This window comes from Antechinus flavipes, chromosome 6 (genome assembly GCF_016432865.1).
Source record: "Antechinus flavipes isolate AdamAnt ecotype Samford, QLD, Australia chromosome 6, AdamAnt_v2, whole genome shotgun sequence".
Taxonomy (NCBI): Eukaryota; Metazoa; Chordata; class Mammalia; order Dasyuromorphia; family Dasyuridae; genus Antechinus; species Antechinus flavipes.
Genome location: NC_067403.1, coordinates 53,606,157 through 53,622,546, shown reverse-complemented (window position 1 = coordinate 53,622,546; position 16,390 = coordinate 53,606,157). Strand labels below are relative to the sequence as shown.

General features: G+C 42.7%; 1 protein-coding gene across 7 annotated transcripts in view; it reads right to left on the bottom strand.

The window, feature by feature from the left end:
• Positions 1-4,837: 4,837 nt before the first annotated feature.
• JADE1 (jade family PHD finger 1) overlaps positions 4,838-16,390 on the bottom strand; it is a 78,424-nt gene continuing 66,871 nt past the window's right edge. For all 7 annotated transcript variants that reach the window (XM_051965359.1, XM_051965362.1, XM_051965358.1 and 4 more), the window contains 2 exons: positions 14,220-14,337; positions 4,838-8,694 (listed from right to left, as the gene is read on the bottom strand). In XM_051965359.1, the coding sequence (XP_051821319.1) occupies positions 7,802-8,694; positions 14,220-14,337 (1,011 nt within the window). In that variant the 3' untranslated portion in view covers positions 4,838-7,801. The remainder of the gene's footprint in view (positions 8,695-14,219; positions 14,338-16,390) is intronic.

Genomic DNA, 16,390 nt, shown 5'->3' with positions numbered 1-16,390 from the left:
AGTGGTAATGGGAAGGCGGACTCCATTCCAAAATAGAAAACTGCATGAATTTATGGGTTATTATAGATGGGTAAAAGAAAGACCATGACAGACCAAGCCCGGGTTACATACAGGAGAGAAAAAAAGTAGAGTCTCTCCTTGGAGGAGTCTGAGGGAGGGAGCACATGCAAAAAATTCAGTTCCATGCGAATGAAAAGACCAGAAGTCCTAGGAGGTCACCAGCAAGACTAATGGCAAGGCCCAAAGCTTCGAGGGAGGCAGTGGGAGAGCTTGTGGGAAAGTCTCCCTGTAATGTCTGTAGTTGGAGGAAGGCTCCCGGTTCATCAGAAGCAAGCGATGGGTCTCCCTGCCCAGTTATCCCTGGGGACCGGAAGGGCTGCGGCCCGGGAGGAGTCTGGGGGAGGTCAGGAGAAGGCAAGGGATCCGTATCTGCGTGTGCACTTATCTGTGTCAGACGCTGCTAAGTACATGGACAAACCAGAGGGGAGAAGCAGGATGGAGATAAACTGAGGACCAATGGAAGACGGGGGTTGGGGGGGGGATGTTGTCTACCCCCCTACAAGCCGCCCGGTGAAAGGAGAAAGGCCAAGTTGGGGAGCAGGGGACAGGGCAGAGAAGTGATCGCAGACCTGGAATAGACTTGTATGCTCAGGATACCAGCTTTCTGAGGGACTTCCATTATACACGGGGCACTTCCAAAAGGCACGTGGTATGCTGGAAGTTCGGAGTTGGGAATACTTGAGTTCCAACCCTGATTCTGCTTCCGGTGAGACAATGGTGTAATTATTTGCCCATTTCAGCTGCATCTTCCTCATCTATAAAATAGCTATATTAATCTCTCTACTAGTTGGTAGCATCATTGTAAAAAACAAACAAACAAACTTGTAAACCTAGGTATCTTAATGATGAATTGATTTTTAGATCTATGAAAGCAAAGTGTTATTTCGGATTTGATTCTCACCACAAGGAACTGTATTCTGAAGTAGAAATTTTGGCAATCTTAAGAAGAAATGACTACTCCACCTTAAAAGTTCTAAATGTAGTCCGACATGTACTTTGGGTCTAGAGAATGGGCTTAAGGGAGTCGAGAAAAATAGTTGGAATTCACTGAAATTCTTCAAGAGAATTTGGACCAAGAAAAGTGGAAAAGTCGTAAGAATGGAATTCAGACAACACAATTCTGATGAGGGGGGGAAGTGTATAAAAAGGTTGGTGGGAATGCAGCAGGAACTTCGCAGCCAACTAGTTTTTGTTGAGTAGTTCAAAGTGTGGATTCAGGGCTGCCTTTAATTAAGGAAGAAACCAAAGTTCATCTCCCTTCTGAAACATACTGGCTATGGGGCTCTGAGCAAGTCATTTAAGTTTTTAGTGCCCCCGGCAGCCAATAATACTATAAATTGCAGATTGGTATAGAGTTTTCCTCTAAGTTAATGAACTTACGAGTCCAGAACATTTGCCAAAGGTCTGGAAGCAAGGTTGCTTAGTACTGAAGCTGATACAAAAAAGTACGAGAGAATGGTCTTCGGAATAGTAAAGACTAACAAGTGAAGCTGGCAATGAATGCTGAAGAAAGAGAGGATTTGGGTTTGGATTTTTTAATATGAATTATTTGGAGGGGAAGAATATAAAGAATATTGAAAACTTTGGGGAAAATGAGGCATAAAGAGCAGGCTTTATTTTTTATTTTTCCTTTGCTTCTCAGGAAGAATGATCTTTGGATTAGGAATGGTGTAATGAGTGTAGAGACAGTAACAGAATAACGACACCCTGGACTCCACAAGCTCGAAACTACACTGTTGGGTGTTATTACTAAGAATTGCTAAATGATATTTGAAAACCCATGGGGGATAGATCTGTCTATAGTGTGACAAGTGATGAGCGTTTCAATTTTCACAAAACGGAATCTTGTTATCTAGAGGGTTGCTTGTGTTTGACTGGGAAAATGTATCACTAACAAGATTACCTTCAGAACATTTCTAAGGGAAAGGAAGGGATCTAAGAGCCGGCGCGGGTTTCATAAAGGTTCTGAATCCGTGGATCTAGCTGGATTCCAGCACCTGACACATTTTCATTGTATCTTTGTGAGTGATAGCCCTGGGTGGGCTAGAAGATAGCAGAGATAGAGCTGCTTTTGCATGATCAAGCCCTAACGCTGATAATAGATCGTTACGGGGGGGAAGTCTGTAGTGGAGAACCTTAAGAATGTACCCTTGGTCTCCAGTTGTCTCTCTAAGAGGAAAGTACCCAATACTTTTACCAGATGTTCAGATGAGAGGGGATAATACACTGAACAAGGATCAAGATCTGAAATTATCTCAAGAGTAAGAACGGTTTGAGCAAATCTAGGACAATTTGGACAACTTTAGTAAGAATGGGAGTAAATGTAAACTTCAAAATTTCATAGGAACAAGGAGGGACGCTGAGGGCCAGTGTAAGTATGAGCTAACAGGGCAAGCCGGCCCCCTACCGCCAGCCCACTTCCCAAAGCTAATGCCGAGGCATGGGGCGTTCAGATATGGGGCAAACGCTCCTTGACCAGGACACATCCTGACGTGTGACACGACAGTGACAAAAAGTGCTTCCGGAGGAGGGCGACCATGTCCTGGGAAGGACTGACCCATGAGCTGATGGTACTGGCTTCCTAGGCCCGGTACCCAAAGATGGTGTGGAAGCTTAAGGTACCGACCCAACAGACCAGCCCAGCTGAAGCAGGGAAGTCGGCCCGGGATGGACGGAGTGCCAGACCAGAGTCCCAAGGAGGGATGTCGAGGAGCCAAATAAACCGACCGGCCTGGGGGGCCTTGTGTCCCAGCCTTAGCCATACCCATGTCCTAAGCGGTTAAATGACGGTGGGATTCTTCAGAGGGCACAGGACGGCTTCCTTCTGGCTGCAAGACTGGCTCCTCAAGGGATGATTTAACTGGGGGGAGGGGGGGGCAGAAACTAAAAACAGTGTATCAAAGTCACGGAACATTATTTAATTCAACATAAGGAAAAATACACTAACAAGTGTAAGGATTGAGAAGCAGAATGGACTGCCTTAGGATATCCTCCGCACTTATTAAGAGATGTTACAGAAAAGGGATCCCTCACAGGATGTACTTTGTGCTCTAAGGCCTTTCTCTGAGATTAATTAGTCAATTTAATTCTGTATCTTAATATATTTTCTAAAGTTCACAGGCACAACAGCACATTCTGTTCCATGCAAACCAGAATTCTGGCACCATTAACTAGTTCTATGCTTTGTTTCCATTTTTTTTAAAGTATTCCTTTATTTATATATTTCATTTAAAAGATTATCAATAGCTGATTTACCAGATGGCCTTTTTTTGTTTTATTCTTCTTAGAAACTGAAGTCATATTTTTAACCTCCCTCCATTTATAGCCCTATAACTCTCCATGATTTCATCATCATCTTACATAAAAATTTTTAAAGAGTTTTATTTGGTCTCCTAAGATTGGTTTTCACTCTTTTCCTGACCAAGTAATCTGTGTTCTACCTTCAAACTGGAACCCTTAATGTAATGTTTCCAGCATCAAAGGAAAATGTTAAAGATTTCAACCTTGAAGTTAATAGTGATAAGATGTCTATAGAAGGCTTAAAGCTTAAAGGTGGGATCGAGCCAATTTTCCAAGTGACTTAGAGCAAAAAGTGACAGCAATTCTCTGGAGCTCCATTCTCCATCTTATGCAAAATTAACCATGACAATCCCTTCCTCTTGCTCACAGGCACTTCATTTCTCTAGGGAAGTGTTATGGTGCTTCAACTTTCAAAGCCTTGTGGGAAGATTCCTGGCTATGTCTCCCAGGAGCCCTACAGGGAGATAGAAAATTTGAAGAAACCAGCCACTAATGGGGCAAGGAAAAAATGATTTCTCCCCCCTCCCCCGCAATGAATCATCTCAGGTTTGAAGAAAGAAACTGAAGGCAAACTAGTTTGTGCCATTTTTATAGTAACTGCAAACAAAATTGGAAAACACAACAGTGTACTGGAAAGTCAACTGAAGTAAGAATCAAGAAGGCTGGATTCTATTAGTAATTATTTTAAAAGAAAGTCATTTTACCTTTCTGTCTTTAATTTCTTCATCTGTAAAATGATGTTGGACAAAATTCTCTTTTAAGGACTCTTTCCACTCTTCTAATATTCTATCACTAGGTTATTTTTAGCTTAGCACAGTTCTTAGTTGTGAGACTACGTGTGTGGGAGGAATTTTGCTGCTCTCACAACAAAAGACAGAGAATGGATATGTTTTTATTGCAGATCCATCTCGTGTGCTATGGTCGACAAAGTACTATGGCGGAGAAGAAGCTCCCTGGCCCAGGAGTCCTAAGGTTGAATCCTAGTCCTAGCTCTTCCAGGAATTAATTTCACAGCTTTCAGGAAGTGTCGACATTCAGAGGAAGGCCACCGATTCAACGGAAGTCCAAAATGAATGGCCAAAATCTCCTTGCGGTTTTTTCCCTGTGTCAGAATCCAGCAAAATCATTTTCAGATTCCTATTTGTTGTGCTGAAAGAGAGAAGCTGTTCTGACTCAGAAACCCGGCAGCATCAACAACTCCAAATGAAAGGATACAAGGTAAATCTCGCTCCTTGTTCTGAGACAAGAGCCAGAAATTCAGGCCGTGGAAGGTATTAATTACCCAACTATGCTAATAAGTAAATTCCCTGAAATATTTCAAGCATTTCTTTCCATATCTTCCCCAGTTTTACTTGGGAGATAGTCATTGTGCTGATTAGAAAAGGCCACAGACAATGTAATTCTGATTCAAGGTTGCTAAGCAATAAACCCCCATCAAGATACAACAAAAGCAAATTTCCAAGTGGAACACTTCAAATGTATTGCAAAATGTACAGCATTTATTCACATACAGACAAAAAGGCACAATTCTACTAAATATTTCAACAACAACAACAAAAAAAAATACAGCTGTTTTCAACTAATTTTATAAATACTTCCAAAAGGGAAAGGAGGAGGGAGGAGGGGAAGAGAAATAATAAATACAGGATTGGGCCATGTAATATAAAATAGTCATCTCTACATATACTTTAATTTCTGATTTTCTCTTCATGCACCTTTTTTTTTTTTGTAAATTTTAGCTGAATGGACACCAAGCTAGGCACATAGTGAAAAATTTTCTGTACAAGGATTACAAATGTAATGACAGATTTGTCCATTTTAAAATAAGTTTTGTACATGACATATATAACCCTTCATTTAGATTTCTGTTTTTGTTTATAACCTAACAAATGACATTCCAGGCAACTTTACAAAAGTTTAACTAGCCTACATTTGACGTAATACACTGATCATAATGAAAGATATTTCTTGGTCAGTATGCACGAGGAAAGGTAAAACTGAGGGGAAGGATGGGGCCTTGTTAAATGGTTTTTATACCAACAGAATGCATGAAGGGTGATTTGGGTTAGCCACTGCCATATTTGGGGATTCTTCCTCAACAGAGTACACCCAGCATGGCATGAAACTAACTTGCACAGCTTATACTGCTATAAATTCGTGCTCTATACCATTTTGCAGTTTGGGGCAGGAATTTTTTTTTAAAGCGTGGGGTAGCTTTTTGTGGTTTTTCTTTTTCTTTCCTTTTTTTTTTTTTTCCTTTTTTTGTTTTTTGTTTTTTGTTTTTGTTTTTGTTTTTTGTTTTTTTTAGTTTTTTGGTTCAGCATAACTTGGGAACATTTGAAAGCTTTTCAACCTAAACATGGGGAATAAAACAGATAAGGCATTATTTCTGCACAAAACTAGCATTCATAATAGTGCAAATGAATCTGGTACCTCTTAAAATGGTGAGAGGTCATTACTAGCATCAAATTTAGGTTTTCTTTCTATGGCTTTTCAAATTATCCCTCTACATATTCAGCCTTCACCCAGAGATGTTGCTGTAGTCAAAAGTTAAGTCAACTATAGAATCTACCTTCTCCTTTTTCCAGGAAAGGGTTTATGTTCATATGCAAAAGAAAACAACCTGCTTTAAGTCACTCACCCTAAGAGTGAACAGAAAATTCCAATTCACCAAAACCCTCAGAAATCTGTAACAACATGCTTATCAATACATGAGTTTGTTAAAAGGAAGCTCCTCCCACCCCCACCCCTCATCCCCTGTATTTCAAGAACAATTCAAGTCAATCTAAATTTAGGTTATCCAGCTCCCCCCCTTCCCCAATTATCTATTAAAATATACTTGGAAAGTTAAGACAGTCTGAAAATGTAACACAATGGGGATGCATTTGATAACTTGCATAGCAAGATGTAATTCAATATGCCTTTTTTGTTGACAACCATCTGGAAGACTTAGAAGTTAACTGCAGAATTTAATCATTTAAAATATCAGAGTTTTGCATCCTGCCCAATGGAGGCAGATGTGTACATGAATTAAAAATGTGAATACTGAGATTGATATCGTTAGGAGCAGTCTTGGGGTAAGTGGCTGGGATTGGGGGCGGGGAGAAAGCAAGGCTTGTTCCAAATGCCCATAATTTCTAAGCCTTGTTGCTATTTAAACTTTCCTTCTCTGAATTTGACTTACGAGTACACTGAATTCCAAAGAAAATTTACATGACCCTAACACTACCCACTGTCTTGTTACATATGCACTGTACCGAGTGCAAAAAAGAAAACGTTACTCAAATGAAATGCTAAATTTATTATTATTGCTGATAATTTACTTACTAGTTATTGCCATTTGCAATTACAAAGTCCAACTTATGAATTAGTATCAGCTCTTGTCAGCTACAAAATCTATTTCAGGACAGAATGCAGTCTCTTTCCTGCATAGGTCTGAATGAAGAGCTAACTGCAACTTATTGCCTTTTTATTTTTATTTTATTTTTTTGTTTTCAAAAATATAGATATGTATATTTAACCTATTTATCTAGGTCCTTTTATTATTATAATTATTATTTTCAAAGGAATCCTTTAGTGTTGGAAGCCTGGATTCCCCAACACAAACCATTAGTGCAAACCTGATTGCCAGGCCTTTTAGAGTTCACCACTCCTGCCAGATCTTAGCACAGTCCTGCAGGAAGCTCAACTGCCACGGGAGCTCCGGCCCAGCTGGGGGATAATGGTGGGGGAGGTGGAATGTCGGGAGGACGATGAGCCAACGGGGCCTCGGGTGCCCTTCTACCCCTACACAAAGCTGCGCTGGCGGGGGCGCGCAGCCTCGAGGGCGGCCGTCCGGAGCCCTCGACGCGGGCGCTCCCCCGGCGAGGCCGGCCCCCGCCAGCTGCCCCGGAGCGGCCGGTCCCGCGGCGCGGCTCTGGGCCAGAGCACAGAGAGGACCGCGAGGGCGGCCGACATCCAGGAAAAGTAGTTTAATGGGCGACGCCGTGGCGCGTGACAGTTTTTCAAGGACTATGTTCTGACTTTGTACACACAGGGAATCAAGAGTTTGTGCTTTGGGCGAATCGGGGCGGGCGAGCGGGGCTGAGCAGGACCGCCGAGAACCTGGCCCTTCTCTCACCTATTTCATTCTTAGTGTTTGACTCAGGGTTCCGGCTCTAGCAGCGTCTCGGACAAAATCTACTCTCGTATTTCCTCAACGAGTTGGAAAAAAGAACATTTAAACTTCTCACAACAATGAGTTATAAATGACTTTGAAGAAAAAACAAAACAAAACCTGTTGTCCCCAGTGCAAGTAAACATGTTTGTACAGCTCCGGACGCCCCCGACCCCGCGCGTGGGCCGGGAGGACGCCCCCTCTCCCACACCGGCCGCCGGCCCGCGGGCGTCCTCGGCGGGCGGCGGCGACCCTGTTGCCCCCGTGTCTCGGGCCGTCCCCGCATCAGGAGGCGAGGATGCTCCTCCTGATGATGTCCGTCCTGCGGGGGATGGTGCCGTTGGCGCCGAGCCGCTGCTGCCGGCACTTGTCGGACGCCTCGCTCTCCGAGTCGCTCATCTCCGCGTCGGGGAGGTACCCGTCGTTCTCGCTGTCCGGCTTTAGCTTGCTGCGGGCCCTTTCCTTGGGCGCAGCCCTGGCCACCCCCAAGTAGGGGCAGGCGGGGTGCGGGCGGCAGGCCTCCTCGGGGGCCTCCCCCTGCTGCTGCTTCTCCCCCTTCTTTGGAATTCGGAACCCCCCCCAGTTCTTTCCTGGGCTGGCAGGCGTGGTAGGCACTTTGGCTGCGGTCCGGTTACAGCTAATTCTGACCAGAGACCCGTTGCATTTAGGCACTAAGTCCTTCCGCGTGCCTGGGGCCGAGGGCCCCATCCCGGGGGGGTTCGCGGCCCTCTTGTTCTCGGCCGGCCTCTGAGTCGGGTCCGCGGGCCTCAGAGGCTTGGGGGTCTGTCTGGGAGGTTTGAGGTCCCCTTTAATGAGCTCGCACGGGGAGCGATTGTCCCTCCTCTTCTGGTGGTCCGACAGCACCAGGCCGTTCTTCTGTTGGGCTTCGGCAAGGGTCTTTTCAAAGTCCAAGAAGGCCTCGGGGACGTCGGCCCCTTCCCGTCTGCAGCTGAGGTCGGCCTCCTGTATCAGGGACCGGCCCTCGCTCTCGGGCCCCCCCGGAGGGCGCTTGGGCGGCTTCTTCAGGGAGCGGACCAAGGAGGGGCCCATCTGCTTCCTGAAAAAAGCCGAGTGCCATTTGAGGTCCTCGATCTTGGGGGCGTCGGGACCCACCGAAGGACTATTAAATAAAAGCATGTTTTCCAGTGAGGAGGAGGAGCAAGAGGAAGAAGGCACACCTAAAAACAAGAAATGGCAAAAGATTAAGTCAGAAGCCGGTCCAGAAGAAAAAAAAACCCAACTTGGCAACAAATGCCTATATTACAACTCTCCCACCCACTTTTGTCGAGCAGACGGAAAGCCCTTATTTTTTAAAGTAAAAAAAAAAAAAAAAAAAACAAATTTTCATAGCAAAAGAGAGAAGCTGACCTACCTTCAGATTCTCCTCAAGTTTAATTTGCATAAAAGCATGGCTCTACCCCATTTTCTATAATAGCTGCAACTCAGACAAGCTCACCTCAAACAACTACCTTCTCAAGGGATAAACACCGTCATTTTCCCCCTCACACATAATGGTAATTTAACTTGATTTATAAGGTAAGGAGCATCCTTTTAGACACTCATAGGTGATCCAAGCGACAGACTTTGAAGATGTATTCAATCCTAACCGCTCCATTTGGGTTATGTTATTAAGATCGTAAGATTTGTCTCTGCATCAATCTTGCAGGCTTTGACACAAATCCATCTTCATACGGCATGTGAACAAATAGGAAAAATGGGGGCATTGGGGGCGGGGGGCAAAGGGGGAACAAAACAAAACAGAATTAATCACAGAGTCCTCAGTAATACTCAATTGCTCGCCTCTGGTTGTCCTTCTGTTCTCCCCTCAATGGGATAAAGTCCATCCTCTCCTAGCCACAGAGCCCTTGGCGTACCCCATCACCCGCCTCCGTGTCCAAGACGCCCCTGCCGCTCTACCCATCTGCTCCAAGGGCTGCCTAACTCAGAGGAGAAGCTAGCTGATTCTGCAGGTAGGACCCAACTCAGTGCTGGGTCAGAGCTGCTCATTCTGGACATGTCTGCTCCCTCCCAGGACCAAATCTTGGTGATAACTGGATTCTAACTCTACAACCAACCAGCTGAACCCTGCCAAATGTTTCCTTAACTGAACTGTCATCAGAGAAAAGAGAAACATCTTAAATCAGACGTCCCAGCCCCCAGGTCTTTTAGGAGAAGCCCGATCTATTTTGGCTGGCTGGATTTCACCGGTACAACAAACTGTCTCCTCCTCAGGAAGCTCCCTCTACTAATGTGATCAGTGCACAGGGACCCCGACTCCAGTCTTCTGGAAGTGTCGGGACACAGGAGCCCCGGCTCTAGTCTTCTGGGAGTGTCGGGACACAGGGGCCCCGGCTCTAGTCTTCTGGGAGTGTCGGGACACAAGGACCCAGAAGACAAGTGCAGCTGGTTCTAGGGACCACCTTCCACAGCCTCTCGATCGCCTCACCCTGCTAATGAAGCACTGTGGTCCGCTTTGAAGGTTCCCTGCCTGTTCAGCAGACTGATTCTGCCTAACACAGTCCCAGCTTTCATCAGGCTCCCTGAGTGAAGCCCAAGTAGTGAACCAGCTGCTTTGTTTTTGGTCTATAAGTTTTAACCTGAATTTAGTTGGTTTTATTTTGGGTTTGGGGTTTTTTTTTGGGGGGGGAGGTTTTTACCTCTGTTTTCTTATAATTGACTTTCTTTGAATTCCCATAGGAACTCTGAAGCATTTCCAGAACAGTTTTGCAGGTTTTACAAAACTGTCAAAGGGTTCCATCAAACAAAAAAGTATAAGAAATCTCTGCACTAAGAAGTGCTGGTTCTTGATTTTCTTGGGAGTCTGGGCACTTTTTCTTTTGTTTTCCTTTAATTATATATGCCTAGTGGACTGAAGATGTGAAAGTAAAATGGGAAAAAAAAAGTGTCCAGAAGCATTTATGCTTCACTCTCCGCAATATCCTAGACTAGAGGTAATGTACTTTTCAAGCATAACCAGCATGGGTTTTTACCTCAGAGTGAAGTAAAAATGTGTTTTCCTCTTCTTCAATGTGTAATATATTGAAGCACTCCTGAATACAGACAACTATATTGCAAGACTGTTTGAAAACACGTACTAATCTAGTTATAAGCCTCCCTTGCCCTATTAATAACCCAAGCTATGAAATGTGAAAAGCTGCCTACAATAGCCATGAAAAATGACTCTTAAATGAAATCAGATGAAAATGTATTTTACAAGTGTTTTTTTTATAGGCAATCACTCACTCTTTTAATACTTAACAATAGTGACAAAAAGCCCTCTACTAATACAAATGCTGAGAGACAATTGGGGCAGCTAAGTATCTGCTGGAGTAAAAGGAGTGGTCTCTAAATCAGACTCTTATATGAGGGTTATTTACATAGGCATACAAGAGCAAAATATAAAATAAAATTATATTTAATATTTCAACAAAACCCATTCTAGTTCACTTTGTCTACTGCGTAGCCCATTCCATTCTATCCTTGGAAATTTTTGCTTTAATCTCAACAAACCACCTTAGATTTTCCAACTCATAGTTCCCTTTTAGCTTCAACTAAAACAAGACTATCTTCGGAATACCACTTTCCTTACAATTTTCTCCATTGGAGGCCATCCACCTCCTCTTTCCAACTCTCAGCCAAGAGAAGGGACTAGCGTATTTCTTGCTTCCCAATGGTGCCCCAATGTCACTCTTTTACCAATAACCAATGTTTGATATAATTTCTGATTTGATCTCATTCTCTACTCTAGTGGCCTTTACCTCAAAATATTCAGTGTTTTATGAGTAGTTTTAAAGCATATTTTGCAATTTTCTTCTCTATCCTTTTCCAGTCAACATCCCTGTGGAATTCATGTTAACAACTCCTCTAAGAACCTGATCATATAATTCCTTAATCTTATTTCCAACAACCTCTCCATATTACTAGTATGGAAATACTTTAGATCTCAACTTATTTTAGAACAATACTACCTCCAAGATCCAAAATTTTTAAATTCCACTTTGACCACAATCTCCAATTTCTACACTTAATTCTTCTATAAACCTAGTTTTTATCCTAACTGTGGATTTCTAGGATCTGTCTCGTCTCTCTCTTCTCCTAACTCTAGTCTCACTTACTTCCATACTCATCCTTAAATCCAACGTTTCATTTGTTATTACTTACTCTAGGATCCTTTGCCCCTTTGACGAGCCATTTCCAACTTGTGAATCCTCATCCTTCATCTCTAATTTCATTCAAGATTGAGGCTATTCTCTTACCAACTCAGTTCAAATTCTCTTCTACTTAAACTCTCCAATATTATCACCCATCTCTTCTCCTTTCCTCTGGTCACAAGATAGATCTACATTCACTCAGGTGAATCCCTTTCTTTCCTATCAGTTCTTTGATCCCAATCTCCAATGGTTCCTAATCATTATCCTCCAACTCTGATCAAGTCTTTTCAGTCTTAAAAGAGCTTTTCTTTTACCCATCTATTCCTTCTTTCCTATCATTTTCACTAAACTTTATGTCATTTATACCTAATACCTCCACTTTCTGACTTCCCATCCTCTCCCTAACATAATACACAATCTGGCTTCCTTCATTATTAAGCTATTAAAATTAATTTCTCCCAAATCAAAAAAAGTCAAATATACCATATTTTTGGTATATGTCAGTAGATCCATTTGTGTTACCAACAATCTAGCTGTTAATCACTTGTTTTGCCCCAAACAAGGAGTCTTTTTAACCCACTGGGAGAAGTGTGGTATGATGAAAAGTACCTTTGGCCTAGGAGTTTATGATTTGGGATCTACTTCAGATTCTATCATTAACTTGCTATTTATCTCATGAAAATAATTTTACCTTTTTGGACTTGTTTTCTCATCAGTCAAATGAGAGAGATGGGATTAGATACTCTCTAAGGGATATCCTAAGTCTTCTCCACCTCTACTTTCTCTCTTCCGATAGTTATTCCTTCCACAGCATGACTTTCCCCATCACAGTTTTGCTATATAGTGAGTTGGCATAAGAAAGTGAATAGGAAATTTGGAAAGAGTTTGCAGAGGCCACAGACAGCACACAAAGGCCAGCAGAAATAGTTTAGAAATTCAGAGATGCCCAAAATATATAGGATTGTGTAATCAACTCCAAATTTACAGTAAAATACTATAAACATCCCACAAAAGAAAAAGAAAATTCAGACTTCTTCTCTGGTCCAGAGAGAAGGCTACAAAATTTGATGTTGGTTTTCCAGATCACAGAGGCCCTACAACCCTAAGCCCCCAAGTGTGAAAGGGATCACTGTATATTCTTCATGTCAAAGAAATCATTTTTCTTGGGCTCAGATGTGGTCAGGTCACTCATTCTTTTCAGAAATCTTTAGTGGCTTCCCATTGATTGCCAGCTCCCTAAAATCCAAATATCTTTGCTTATTGCTTGGCCTTTCACAGTCTGGTGCCATGCTACTTGTAGAGCTCTGTGTCATGTAGAACCTGAATTCTATACTCCTATCAAACAACTAATCTCATTCCCCAGATATACTTGAGTTTTCCTGCCAGTTACTATGATTCCGTGAATACTCTTCCCTAAGCCTTAAAAGTCTTTTCCTTTCCTTCTTTGCCAGTTAATTCCTATTCACCCTTTAAAGCTGAATTCAAATACCTTATCACCTCCCACCTTTTAGCTCCCCTCATTAAAACTCTTCTAGTATCTAAATCATCACTTTGTTTTGCAACTCTCTAATATGAGCATCCTAAAACATGTATTAAAATTATCTGTTATTTATCACCTACTAGAAGACAGGGACAATATCTTATCTGGACCTCCCTTTCCCTCAGAACCTGGAATGATATTCTATATACAGCAATGGAGCATAAGTTTACACAGCGAGGCAGACCCCCCTTTTATATAAGCTACCCTAGTTAAAGGAATGTCACTTTTAAGTTTTACAGCTAAAATACATCCTTTGCTAACGAACAAAGCCAGAAATATCTACAAGGTGTTAGTTTTGGGGAAGGAAAAGTCAAATTTTGCTATTAAATTAATACTACTAAATGCCAATACTTTGAGAGTGTGGGTGACAACATCATTAATCCAATTAATATGTCCCTTTCCTCTCAGGGAGCAGGGTAGAAGAGAAATACTCAGATCACCATTAGGCACCTTTTGCTGTGCAGTACTCAATAATGTTGGCATTAGTCACAGTTTTGACTTCAGTTTTAAATGTGTCAGTAAGATGGCCATGTGCTACAAGCCAGGCTTACTCAAATAAATGCCCATGTAAAATTACCTCTGACTTGTCTTAAGCAGAATGAAGAAAAGAACAGAAACCTTTAGAACAGGGGTTCTCAATTCTTTTCATGTTATGGATCCCTCTGACAATCTAGCAAAATCTATGGAGTCCTACACACAGTGTTTTCAATGCATAAAATAAAACATAAGATTACCAAAGAACCCAAATAAACTTTCCCATCAAAGCATATGGGATTCCTGAAATCTAGATAAGAACAAAAAGAAATATATTGACTATATCCATTAAAGATTAAAACCCCAAAGATTAATTTTTTTAAATTTTGTCAATTTTCTACCAAGTTTGATCACTTTCCTGCACCAAAATCTTTACTTTAAATATAAAAAGTCTCAATTCTAAGACAGATTCTTACCACAGGATAGAGAAAATTTCTATCGGGCAGGCTTCTGGAACTCTGAGGGCTTTCATACATACCTGAAACTCTTTCTTGTTCCAAAAGCTTAGTGTAAAGATTGAATATCTGCTCTTGGACCTTGCACACAGACCGTTTCATCTTTTCCCTGCGAGTCACCATGTACGTGAGATTCCGAACCTAGAATGCAGACAGAACAGACTATCAGGAACATTTTCCTGCAGCACTAACGAGGATTGCAAGATTGCCTGCCAGAACAAAGGGGTGACACTAAAGGCTTTACATTTTTAAAAGGCACTCTAATCACTCTGGAAAAACCCTCCTGGGCTGCTGGCACTGGTTCCCCCTCATTTCCCTCTGCTCAGGCAGCAGAACACAGCTGGGGAGGGGAACTAGACTGTGGAAAGGGCCCTCAAAGCACTAATGAGTACGTATCCTGCCTCCTACCGTCCCCCATCCCAGGCCATCACCACACTTGGAAAGACTTCAGGTACAGGATCACGGAACCTTGAAGGTTAGTACACCAGGACCGCCCTCCAACTGCCAAAGGACTCTTTTCCCTTTCCTGCTATCTCCATTTTCAGAGCTCTCTAAAAGTTTCGAAGCTAAAAATCTAGCACCAAGGCGCCCAATGTCCGCTTGGCCAGCACGCTGAGACCCAACGAGACTAAGACAGTTATAGGGTTGGGGGTGCCTGAGAAGGAACCCACAAACAAGATGCCCCTGTGCATCGCCTACTGGATTCTCCATTAAGGGCCAGGGATCTAAGCAATGCTTACAGGTGTGAGATTGCCGGCGTGCTCACATACCATAACAGGTCAGAACACAGGGGGTCTTACCTCCAGCTTTGCCAGCAATTTGCCACACAAGACATTCCAGCTCTATGTGTCCAAGCACATTACTTGGGCAACGGAGGAGATAATGCTACCTTGTTCTCCTCCTGGTTCCTTTGTTAGCCACTGAGAAGCACATCCAAGTGCCAAGAGTCTTATTAAGAGAAGCCTCCCCACCCTCCACCCCACCCCCAATTCCTGGGCTCAGCCATCGGACTCGGTCACAAATCAAATACCCCCTATTGATGTCTGGTTCCAAATCCCCCTCACTGGACTTCCTCAGCCTTGCAGCACTGCACACCCTGGGATTGGTCCCCCAGCTTTTAAACCCTTACCTCTAGTGGCCCTTTAGAGCTACAAGTGGAAAAGGAGCAGACCTTGGCTAGCGACGTTCACTTTGTGACTGGGAGAACTGATTTATTTTAAAACCATTCCATGTTTAACATACTGCTCCCTAAGTTCTTACAGAACCTGCAGCACAGTCACTGACATTAAACCTTTCAGGGGAAAATGTTTCAAAGCCCTTCCTCCGCTGCAATCTCCATCACACCAGCCCTGGCCCCTCAGTAAGCCTGTATAGCAGCGGGTACAAGACAAGGCAATCCTGTGTTCATCCTCCTCACTTTACTCACTCACGCTCCTACAAGGCTGCTCATCTGATTCTGGAAACGACTTCCTCCAACTACTCGATTTAAATGGCCAGAGTAACTCAAAGGTTACAGACCTTGCCATTCGATCCTACGATGCTAATGTAAATTGCATAAAAATATTCATCTGGGATGCTCTGTAGTATGTAGGCACGTCTCCTAAAGCTCATCTGAAGTGATAATGTTGAGTCATTATGTCATGGCTTATGACCAATAATCAGATCATTCTGCCCCTTTGTTATTCTACTTAGAATTCTCTGAACTTGGGCCAAGGACTTCTTAGTAGCAAGTTCACATGAGTGCATCATGGAGAGAAAGGAGATGACTGTTTTTCACGTTTCAGTTACGGTGTGATTTCCTGATCTCCAGCAAATAACCTTCTCACTGACTGTCAGGCCCTTAAAAATTCAAATAAACAAATAATGGCTTTTCCCCTAAATCTGCCTCAAGTTACTTTTAGGGAATCCTCTTAATTAAATATACACACACGTCTGTGTACGTTTATACATATGTATATATGTGTGTGTATGTGTATATGTGTGTATGTATATATACACACATATATATATCTGTTGAGAATGTGTATATATGTATGTGTGTGTATACACACACACACACACACACATACACACACACACACACATATGTGTATGAGTAAGAAGAATCAGTCCCACCAGTAAAAAATGAGTTATATCACTTAAGCATAACTAGCCTTGATTAAAAGTATGCTTCTTCTGTCACAACCATAATTCT